This window comes from Chelonoidis abingdonii, chromosome 1 (genome assembly GCF_003597395.2).
Source record: "Chelonoidis abingdonii isolate Lonesome George chromosome 1, CheloAbing_2.0, whole genome shotgun sequence".
NCBI classification, from domain to species: Eukaryota; Metazoa; Chordata; order Testudines; family Testudinidae; genus Chelonoidis; species Chelonoidis abingdonii.
This window is the reverse complement of record NC_133769.1, coordinates 334,658,268-334,669,695: the sequence shown is the minus strand read 5'-3', so window position 1 is coordinate 334,669,695 and position 11,428 is coordinate 334,658,268. Positions and strand designations below refer to the sequence as shown.

The 11,428-nt window shown below is 44.4% G+C and overlaps 1 protein-coding gene across 1 annotated transcript in view; it reads left to right on the top strand.

The window, feature by feature from the left end:
- The window catches only part of RNF17 (ring finger protein 17), a 232,475-nt gene that overhangs the window by 126,276 nt on the left and 94,771 nt on the right, over nucleotides 1-11,428 (top strand). The window contains exons 26-27 of the mRNA XM_075066159.1: nucleotides 972-1,090; nucleotides 1,887-1,977. Of these exons, the coding sequence (XP_074922260.1) occupies nucleotides 972-1,090; nucleotides 1,887-1,977 (210 nt within the window). The remainder of the gene's footprint in view (nucleotides 1-971; nucleotides 1,091-1,886; nucleotides 1,978-11,428) is intronic.

The following is an 11,428-nucleotide window of genomic DNA, read 5'->3' as shown; positions in this document are numbered from 1 at the left end:
ATGATTTAGTTGGTGTTGGTCCTGCTTTGAGCAGGGGATTGGACTAGATGACCTCCTGAGGTCTCTCCCAACCCTAATCTTCTATGATTCTGTGTTGATGCTTGTTTCATCACACTCATATCTCTTTAAGGGCTGATCTATGCTGAGTTATTGGGGTGTAATTTTTTTCTAATATAGCTTTCCTGGGTAAAAGCCCTAGTGTAGACACAGTTACTCTGGTGTAAAGGAGGCTGACAGGAACTTCCCATACTAGAATAATTAATACCAGTATAATTGCAGCTGCACTGGGGTCGGGAACTAGGCACTTCAACTATACCAGCATAGTTAAACAGGCAAAACTTAATTGCACACAAGAGCTAAGATAAGACAGTGAAAAATGAGTATTTATCGTTGACACTCAGATCACTGGCTCTCTTGATAGTATAACAGACCTACAATACAGGAGTTGCTGCATTCGGTGGCCCAGGCCAGCCTCTTCAATGGGGATGGAGGGAAACAGAGCTATCCTTAAAAACTTAAGGATCAGGCCAGTCAGATCTCCTGTAAAACCTGAGCAGATGGGAACTCTCCTTGAAGATAGGATCTGGCATTTATGATTGTCTGATGAATGTAGATACTTACAACATCTTCAGAAAATGGACATTTGGGGAAGCACAAGTCTAGTATAGAGCAAATTACATGTAATGGAACTACATATATTTAAACAAAATAGTTCTTGACAAGCAGACCTTTTAGCTTACATATATATCCTGTCTTCATGTTTGAAAATACTTAATATTCTCATAAAACCATTGTCTGGATTTCGTTTCTGACTTCTGTTCACTTACATATTTTAACTCCTTGTAGTTTATTTACATATTTTTATTGTATATATGGTATGTCATTTGTTTTAGAAGAGGATATATCCTGTTTATGTTGAGAATGTCATGGGTTTTTTTCAGAACTTTTTTCAGCTCTTTTATCTTTCACAGGTAGTGTTGTATGATTTTGGTACTAAAGAAATAGTGAACATCGTTTGTTTAAGAAAACTTGATGAAAAGCTGAAGCCAATTAGGACACTAGCACTGGCATGCTCCCTGGTAGATATAAGGTAATTTATTCCTTGAATATTGGAATAACACTGTAAGATACATAGTAAGATAGTGGGAGGCCCATTGTAATTTTTTAATGAAGTATTTTTCAATGTCAGATCATATACAAGTAGAGCAAAAACTGTGATGTGGATGGAAAGGTTCTTTGTTTCGGCCTAAGTTTTGGACATACTGAAGGACAGGGCAGGGGGAACAGATGCTTTGTTTTCTTGGCTCCCCTGGCTTGCTTCTTATCTGTACTTAAAGTTTGGTCTTCCTAGGCAACTAGGTAACTGGATCTTTTGGAAATATGAGGGGAGGATTTTGGCTTTCCTTTCCTGGTCTGTTGGTGGGGGACAGAAGGATTCTTCTCTCTTGTAGGCTGTAGGAATTGGGAGAGAAGGCCTAACAGCCGTTACCCAAGTGAGTAAGCTATCCGGATACATTTCAACTAATGTGTCCTGTAATAATGAGGGGAAATCTAACCTTGCATTAATATAGCTGTCTAACAGATTTCTGAAGTGTATTTCCTAATAAAATATTGCAAAAATTTTTTTTTTTTTGGACCATCTTAATCTACTTTAGTGTTCCTCTTTAAAATCTAACAATGCTTTTTTGATCTTGGAGCAGCTGGTACTATTGTTTCTCTTCTTTTTTAGTTGACCGTATGGGATAATTTTTTTTCTTAGAAAGGGCTGTTTGATAGTTTTTCAGTCTTGCTGGTGGGTAGTTTTTTTTATATGCAAGCCTTGACGACCTTTATTAAAATCATATTCCCTGTTTTACTAAAACAGATTTTCATTTGTTCCATTTTAGGCCAGCTGGTGGGAGCAAGCAGTGGACAGCAACAGCGTGTGATTGTATCTCCTATTACCTCACTGGAGCTGTAGCAAACATCATCATACAGGTCTTTAATCAAAATAAGAAATACACATAACATTCCTGCCTGGGCTTGTTTGCCCCTTTTTAGTTACTTAAACATATAACATTTTCATTAATCAAACATGGTAGTTAAAATTTGCACAGGTTATCAGTCTGTGATTGCAGAAACATACCTGGTGGAGACAAATGTGCTGTCATTTCTACTTGAGTTTTGTTTGTTGTTGCTCACTGAAGCTGCTATTTCAGGACGTATCTTGAAGTTTGAACCTCTGTCCTTTCTAGATCATTTAGTCAAACTGGGATTTGTTTGGTCTGCTAGTGATCGTTAGTACATATATCTGGGAATACAAAATATCCAGTTCTCTTAAGGCTGTATTAGCTCCTTAGCAATGGCATAACATTTTCTGAAGCTGACAGTCTCAAGAGTTATGGCCCTATCCAATTTTAGTAAAGACTGTTATCAAATTGTAGCAAGGACACTGTGGCAATATTTGAGTTTGAGATTTCCTTTACACTTGACAGCAGGTTTTAGATCTGAATATGTCATGGATATTATGTTGGTGCTTGACCCTTACTAGCAGTGGATGTAATGCAAATATTTTGGGTTACTTTTTGTTTGTCTTTGAGATCACTGATACATCTGCAGACCCAGGCATGATAGGGTTTCCCTTGAGTAGTTCCATTCTTCTGAGAGAAACCAGAGAGTAGTAATGGGTATCTGATAGTCTATCCAGATAACCTTTGCTATGGAGAAAAGCAGGGTTCTACTCTGTAACCTCTCCTGCCTGTCATATATGCCAGTTTAATGCAGAGCTAGTGAGGTGGTGTGGGCTATAGTGCTTTTAGAATGTGAAGGAAATACAGCTGTTAACATAGCTGTTGATCAGCTTTCCCAATCTCTGACCTAAAAGAGAGGCTGTTGAAGAGCTTTAGGTTGTATAGTCATTCATCAGATTAAAACAAAGATTATACTTGTAGGTTGCAAAAGCAACCAGATTAGACAGTAAACTTTTTATCAGGCCTCTGTGTGAGTTTACTTAACTCAGGTTTGCAACTTGAAGATCATGTTGCAGGATCATTGACTGCTTTGGAAAGCCCAGGTAGCAACAGAGGCCAAGAATATATTTTGTTTGCTATTATTAGGAATAGCAATACTTGTATTACTGTAGCGCCTTGGAGCCCTGGATCCCATAATTCTGAGCACTGTATAAGCAGAACAAAAGAGTTTATAATGTAAGTCTGAGATGAGAGACAGCAGATGAGTACAGACAGATGGGAGAGTACAAGGAAACAATAAGATAATATTGGGAAGAATGATAGAAAGTAGTCTCGGCATGCCAGCAGCCTAACAGTTGTCAAATATTTTGTATGCATCTCAGCCAAAGAGTTTGAGAGTGATTTGAAGGAAAACAATGAGGTGGCTTTGTGGATGTTCATGAGGAGTTGACTGAGGGGCAGCATGGGAAAAAGCACAAAGGTGCTTGTTTGAAAATATAACAAGTGGACATTGGTGACTGGCATCATGAGCTAATGGGAGTTGATCTTTGGTTGCTGATTGAGAGATGATGTGTACAGTGTGGGTAGGTCATAAAGGGCCTCGGAAGTGAAGACAAGTAGCTTATGTGTCATGATTGAGAAGGAGGCGCCAGTGGATGGGTGCAAAGAGGAGGGTGAGATGTTCAAAGCAAAAGGCTAAGAAAATGATCTTTGCGGCATTTTGAATGGATATGAGTGGGGCAAGTTTGCATTTGTCAAGCCCAGAGAAAAAGATATTGCAATAATCAAGACACAAGAATACAAGAGCCCAAACAAGAGTTTTAGCTGTGTGGGTGGATAGGAAAGTCCATTTCTAAGAGATGTTATTCAAAAAGAATCTGCAAGAGTTAGTTACATAGCCTGGATATGAGGACCTATGGTGAGGTCCAACTTGAAGATGACATCCAGGTTGGTTACCAGAGTGACAAGCAGTGATCAAGAAAGGAGGTAGCAGGGAGGCTGGGGGGAAAAAGATTGAGACCTCCGTTTTTAGTCATGTTGCGCTTGAGATGTCAGAGACAGGCCAAGGAGACAGTTTTGAAATAAGTAGAGCTGTGAGCTGTCAATGTAGAGATGGTATTTTCCCCTGCAAACCAATTTATCAAGACATAATGTGTAGAGGAAGAAGAGAAAGGGACCAAGTATAGAGCCCCGTGGAACAGCCGCAGAATGTTTAACTGGTAGAGGGATGAGGAGGATCTTCCAAAGGCCAGGCTGAAGGAATGATTAAAGAGGTAATAGGATGGCAAGGAGAGGACAGTCATGGAAGCCAAAGAAGGAAAAGATTTCAAGAAGAGGTGCCTGGTCAACTGTGGTGAAAGAAGCTGACCAGTCATGGAGAATAAGGATGGAATACTGCTTCTGAGATTTTGCCAATAAGAGGGCATTAGAGATTGTAAGATCAGTTTCAGATGGGTACAAGAAGTAGAAGCTGAATTGGAAAGGATCTAGGATGGAATCAGAAGAGAGGAACTCCAGACAGCAATTATAAACAGCACATTCAGTGAGCTTAGAGATGAAAGATAGATGGGTTGGTAGTTTGAGAGGTAGGTGGGGTCACGGATTTTTTTTTTTTTTTTAAAGATGGGAGGGACTAAAATATGTTCGTACTGTGAGGGAAAAGAGCCAGAGGAGAGTGAGAGGGTAAGGAGAAGAATAAGGGATGGGGATGAGAATGAGGGAGATCAGGAGATGGGATGGGATCACTGGGGCAAGTAGAGGGGTTAAAGGAAGAGAGCTGAAGATAAATTTGTGTCTGACTGAGGAGAAGGAGAGAGTTGAGAAGGGGGAAGGTCACACTGTATTCTGTCATTTTTCTCTTAGAAAAAATTGATGTGATCCTGTGCAGACAGAGAACTGGGGGGAAAGAAGGTTGAGGATGAGTCAAAGGTGGTAAAAAGGTGTCTGGGATTGTGGACATGGGAATAAATTAAATTGGAGAAGTAGAGTTGTTTAGCTAGGAAGACAGCAGAATGGAAAAAGAAGAGAACAAATATGTAACTGAAGACATCAGCAGAGTCTTAGGAATTCCACCAGAGATGCTCTACAACATGAGAACAGGAGCAGTGTTGGTAGTGTACTGGGCTGGGGGTTAGCCAGGATGGGAGGAAGCTAATGATTCAGCAGTACAGTATCATGAGCAGTGAAGGGAATCAGCAACCATATTCAGGGAAGAAAGGAAAGAAAGGGCTGAGAGCAGACAAGAAGTCATCAAAAGGCCTAGTAACAGGGTGTAGGGGGAGGGGGACTGATAGGTGTGCTGATAGACCAAGTGATGATCAGGGAGGGGGAACTCAGCAACAGAAGGCTCAGAGAGAGAAAAAGCAGTGATTGGTGAAGACCATGTCAAGTGAATGGCTGTTTTCATGAGTCAGCGAGTTGAATCAGGGCTGCAGGTCAAATGAAGTGTGGGTAAAGAAACATGCAGCTAAGGGCTCAGATGGATTGTCGATATGGTAGTTAAGATGACCAAAGATGACTATGGGAGGAGAGGTGGAGAGAGAGCCAGGAGTCAAAATCTGAGAGGAAGACTAATGGGAACTAGTTGGATGGTTGGTAGATGACAGCAACATGGAGTCGGGTAGGAAGAAAGAGTCAGATGCACTGCTGCTCAAAAGAGGAGAAAGAGGTGGGACGGGGAGAAAAAGGAGGGATTGGAAGCAGCAGGAATGGAAGCAGGGAAGTCCAACATCCACATCCTGGTCTGAGCCAGGGTGGAGAGTATGAGTGGCCTCCCTAAGAGATGACAGCTGCAAGAGGCAGTGTCAGAACGGATCCAGGTCTCTGTCTCTGTGACAGCCAGGAGCTGAAGAGAGCAAGATATAAAGTCATGAATGGTTGTGATAGGGAGCAGTGCCCTCTGCAAAAGAGTTAGGCAGGCTGCTAATATGACATGTAAAGAGTTAAAACTGAAAAAAGGAAGTATTTAAGAAAATGTAAGGTTTTAATTGGATGTGTATTGCATAATAAACATTCATCTTCGAGCGATGGTCCCTATGTATGGGTATGCATGTGTGCCATGCACCTGAGTCCAGAAATTCTTCAAAGCACTGTCAGTTTGTCTGCACTCTGAGCTATAGATCTCGTCATGCTCCCAGTCGAGGTTATAAGAGTCAGTGCAGGTCGATGCCTCTCCAGTTCCTCCTTACCACCACACAACCTGAGTCTGAATTGTCCTCCTTCAACTCTTTGTATGACCTGTAAAGAGATTTGTAAATAGTTATATTTCTTAGCTTAATAATTAAAGTTCATAATATAGTTAGTATAGAGAGTTTTCTTTCTCCCTGTTTGAGGAACCCTCCCTGGATCCAGGACAATCCCCAGAGACCCTTGATTTGAGAATTGCATCACTTGCCCTCCCTACTTCTCCATCAATGACTAATATCAGCACTGCCTCTACTGTTTGGGTGAGGTGCATATCTCTGCAAAGTGCAGTATCTGTTGCTCTTTCTCACACAGAACTCAAGAACTCCAGGAGCTTTGCCTGAGAAAGCCATGAAGCCCCTCTCTGATCCGAGGCAGGGAGATCCCCTGTACATCAGCTTCAGCTAACCAGCAGAGCCCTTTCAAACGTATGCTTGGGAGCGGAGTTGCTAGTGCCTAAGCCCAAGGACTTCTCATCCAGAATTTTGCATGAGAGAGTAGAGAGTAATCTGATAGGTATAAAGACAGACATCCCTCCCCCGACCCTATCAAGGACTGTGCGTAAGAGACTTGCTTTCTCCCTGAGCCTGTACAGGTTGAGTGAGACATGATCAAAACCTAACAAACCAGCTCTGCTAAAGGCCTCCAAGCTGGAGGACAAAGCACGTAAAAAGAAAGATCTGCCGGTTCCATCGATCACATCGGTATTGAAGCATAGGGACAGACATTTGCCAGTTCATCTTACATGCGCTGGTCCAGGCACATCATTGGTACCACCTTGTTCATGTGAAGACCATCGAGCTGCTGTAGATACACCCAGTCCATCTGGCTTGACTGCCTGAACCCCTCAGACATCATGGCGTATGGAGACTTACCACTGGAGGATATAATCCTCCTTTGTCCATAGTCTCCACTTCTATCTGGCCTGGCTCTTCTGAGGAAATTTATTACTCTGGAGGAGGAGTCTACATTGGTATCCCAGGACATCCTGTCTGGTAGGAGTGCTTCAGTACCAACATCCCCACTCCTACTGATGGAGCAGTTTTCTGACTCAAATGAGTCAGTGGAGAGAGCTGCTCTAGTATCTCTGCAGAGACAGTCAAGGAGTCATGCGCTCTATTCCTTCAAATATGACCCTCTGGGGACCTCTGGTACTGATTCTCCTGTGGTCCCCCACAACCAGCAGATCCCTCCCTCATTGGAGTCAGTAAGATCCTTATGGCAGGCATCCACGTCCTTCTTGAGAGTTGTGATGCTCCTGTCGCTCTTGCCAACCAGATCTGTTAATGTATAAGGAGGGGGAGGTGGACTTGGAGCCAGAGGTACCAGCAGTTCCAACGGGTGTCTCTTCATCATTCCCAGATGAAGTGGTCACTCCTTCCTTGCCATCTCTGCCAGATAACCATCACCAGTTTCAGGAGCTACTGCAGAGAGTTGTCACTAGACTCCACAAGACCAGTGATTCTCAAACTTACTTGATTGCGTGCTCCCCTTCTTTGTGTCTGTAGTAGTTTATGCCCTCCTCAAGTACATATACTGATAAAAATAAATCAACATGCAACTCTCGCTAAATATTAAGAACAGTAAGGCATTGATTCAAACAGAGCCATTGAAATATATAGTAATGTAAATTTTAAGTGAGAAACTGCTTACTGGCATCACACTGTTACTAGTGTGATGGGTGTACCTGTTTTGGAACAGAGTGATTCCATCCTGGGTTTGATGCTTGAGAGAGCTATCCAGAGATCCCCTTCTACCTGAAGACATGATCATTTTTTGTTTTTTATGTAAACTAGAGCAGAAAAGGCTGTTTTTCTCAAGTAGGTAGATGCAAAAGGAATTAAGATAGTTATTGCAGCTTCAGATAATGCTGGATACTCCCCAGCAACTGACAGCCAGAACTCTGAAGGCAGAGCAGAGAGTAGTGGCTGCTGGCCGGGCACCCAGCTCTGAAGGCATCGCTGCTGCCAGCAGCAGTTCAGAAGTAAGGGTGACCTGAAATATACAACTATATGAACACATCCACGAAATTTGCTCTTTAGGCCCTAATCAATCTGCAAAAAATGTGATTTCTCCGTGATTTAAGTAGATCCCTATTCAATGTTGTGTGTAAAATATGCACAGTAAGATTTTTTTTGTAAAGCTTCTCCCTCCCCCCCAATACATTCTGTGACCCCCAGTTTGAGAGCTTCTGCTCTAGAGGGGGTCCAGGACCACCAAACACCTAGATATCTTGCAACCTCAGGGACCAAATAAGGTGGCCCTCCCAATCAATGAGGCCATACTAGGACTGGCCAGAGTGGGATGGCACATTCCCAGGATTCTGTGCCCCTACCCGAAAGAGACCTGAGAAGAGAGATTTTGTTTCAGCTACGGGAAGTGAATTTTTGTTTTCCCATCCTGCCCCCAACTCACTGGTGGCACAGGCAACTATAGAATGCGCTTGATCACTTTATCAAAGGGCCCCCCCAACAGATAAAGGCTCTCAGAGATTGAATCTCCTAGGAAGATTTCTTAGTGAAATACAATTTTAACAACTATTCCAGGTTTGAGGACTTCGTAGACAAGCTTCCCACAGGGGACAGGGCCCAATTTCTCAGTCCCTTTTAGTTGAGGGAAAGATGGTGGCAAAAGTAGCTCTCCGGGCCACAGTAGATTCAGGAGACATAGCTTCGAGAAGTCTGGCTACAGGCTTAATCATGAGGAGAGACTCTTGGCTGCAATTGTCAGGATTTTTTAGGAAGGTTCAGAACACCATCCAGGACATCCCCTTTGAGTCATATCTCTTTAATGAAATAATGGACAAGTCCTTCCATTCATTAAAGGACTTGAGTGACTGCATTCCCTGGGGATTTATACTCATGAGGAAAGACTAGAGGCAATCTCATAGACCAAGGCCACTCTCTCTTCATGCACCTGATCAGCTTCCAGCTGATTGCCCCTGACATTTGCAAGTATTCAGAGGCCTTGCTTCTGGGCCTCCTGTACTGCCACAGCCACTACTTACCCCCAGCTGCTGGCCAACAGCCATTTTTGACATATTGTTGAGACCTGTATATCACCACTTGTGCCACCCACCTCTTCCCCCATCATCTGTGGGAGCTGTCTCACACTCTTTATCCACATCTGGAGGAGGATCACTACAGAGAGTTGAGTTTTGGAGATTATCCATCAGGGATACTCCAAAGAGTTTCTCTCCTTCCCTCCTCAGAACCCCTCCACACACACACTTTCCCTTAGAAAAGCCCATTTTTTCACCCACTATGACGATAAAGTGTATTGGGGCAATGCTGGACTCCATGTCTATGATAGCATTCTTCACCACAGACAGGTTTTGTACAATGGGCAACCTGATTTCACGCATTACCTGCAGACCATGAGCCACAATGCACAGATGCCTTTCACTGCTAGGCCGCATGCACCTGTCTGACATCTTTTTCTAGGCTTGACTTCCGGTGCCTGCAAGTTTGACTCCACTCAATGTATCAACTGAACAAGGACCATATAAACTGCAAGATGGCCATTCCCACCATAGTTATAGCCTCCCTTGCTTGATGGTCATACCTGGAAAAGGTTGTAGTGGGTGTTTCCTTTAGCCCTCTCATCTCCAGAGCCACCATTATGACAGATTCCTCTCTTCTGGAGTGGGCACTCATGTCAGCATCCATGCTGCTCAGGATGCCCGGACTCTGCGAGAGGCCAGATAACATGTAAACCTATTGTGGAAATGAGGGCTGCTCGCCTTGCATGCATGGACTTCCTTCTGCTGCTATGATCACTCCATATACAGTTAATGTCAGACAATATCACCACCGTGGTCTATATAAACAAACAGGGAGAAGCGAGAGCTCGTCTTTGCTGGGGAGCTGTCACTCGGGAGCTGATGCATCAGGAACTGCATCATGATATAGTCCAGTTACCTTCCCAGTATTTACAACTCCCTTGCAGATAGACTAAGCAGAAGTTTCTCTACAGACCACATGTGGGAAGTCCACAACACAGTCATGAGCAAGATATTTACATAATGGAGTACAATGCTCTGGGACCTTTTTGCAACCCAAATGAACAGGAAGCTTCCCTTATATTGTTCCAGAGGAACAATGGGTCATGGTTCCCAAGGTGATGCTCTCCTGCTATCCTGGATGAGTGACCTGAGATATGCCTTTCTTCCCATTCCCCTACTTCCACAGGTTGTCAGGAAGATATGTCATGACAAGGTTACGTTTTAGTCACGGATATTTTTAATAAAAGTCATGGACAGGTCACAGGCAGTAAACAAAAATTCACGGCCCTTGACTAAATCTTGGGTGCTCTAGAGGGGTGTGTGGTAGTGCATGGCCGGGGACCTCTGCTGCTGCTAGGGGGTGAGTTGGCAGGGCTAGAAGGCTCCTTACCTGGCTCTGAACAGCGCTCCAGAAGCAGCGACATGTTCCTTGGTTCCTGGGCAGAGGCTCAGCCAGGGGGCTCCACGTGCTGCCTCCACCCTGAGTGCAGTCTTTGCAGCTCCCATTGACCAGGAGCTGCGGCCAGTGGGAGCTGTGGGTGTGGCGCATGCAGGCAGGCAGAGTGCAGAGCCGCCTGGTCACAACTCTGCCTAGGAGCTGAGGGACATGTTGCCACTTCTGGGGAGCCCCTTGAGGTAAGCGTCACCCAGAGCCCTCACCACCTCCCACTCCCCCCCAACCCTCTGCCCCAGCCCTGAGCCCCCCACACGCAAACTCCTGCAGCTGGGGGAGGCGCAGTGGCCCAAGACTGCCCCAGCAGTGGCCAGTGTGGCTGGCCTAGGGGCTATCCGAGCTGCTCAGGCAGCCCCAGGCCCATCGCAGAAGTCATGGAGGTCCTGGAAAGTCATGTAATCTGTGACTTCCATGACCTCCATGACAGACTCGCAGCCTTAGTCGTGACAGAGCCAGACAATTCTGGTTCACAGAACTTATAACAATGTTGGTCTGCTCTTCAGTTAGGATCTACCCTTTCTCAGACTTCCTAACCCAGGATGGTGGTTGGGGACTGGAATGAAGCATCCCTGTCTGGGCTCTCTCTGCCTGGTGTTTGAATGGGCTTTGGAAATAGAATGCTCATGCCTGGCCCCTGTTCAGACTGTCCTTAACAAAAGTAGAAAAGATTTTTCTAGAACCTGCTATCTGGTGAAATGGAGATGCTGTTTTGATCTGGGCACAACTCCACCAACATTCTTCAGCCACCACAAGGATCTCGGTTGTCCTAGACTATCTCCTGTCCCTGAAGTCCTAAGGTCTCTATTAGGGTGTTGAAAGTACACCTTGCAGCAATTAGTG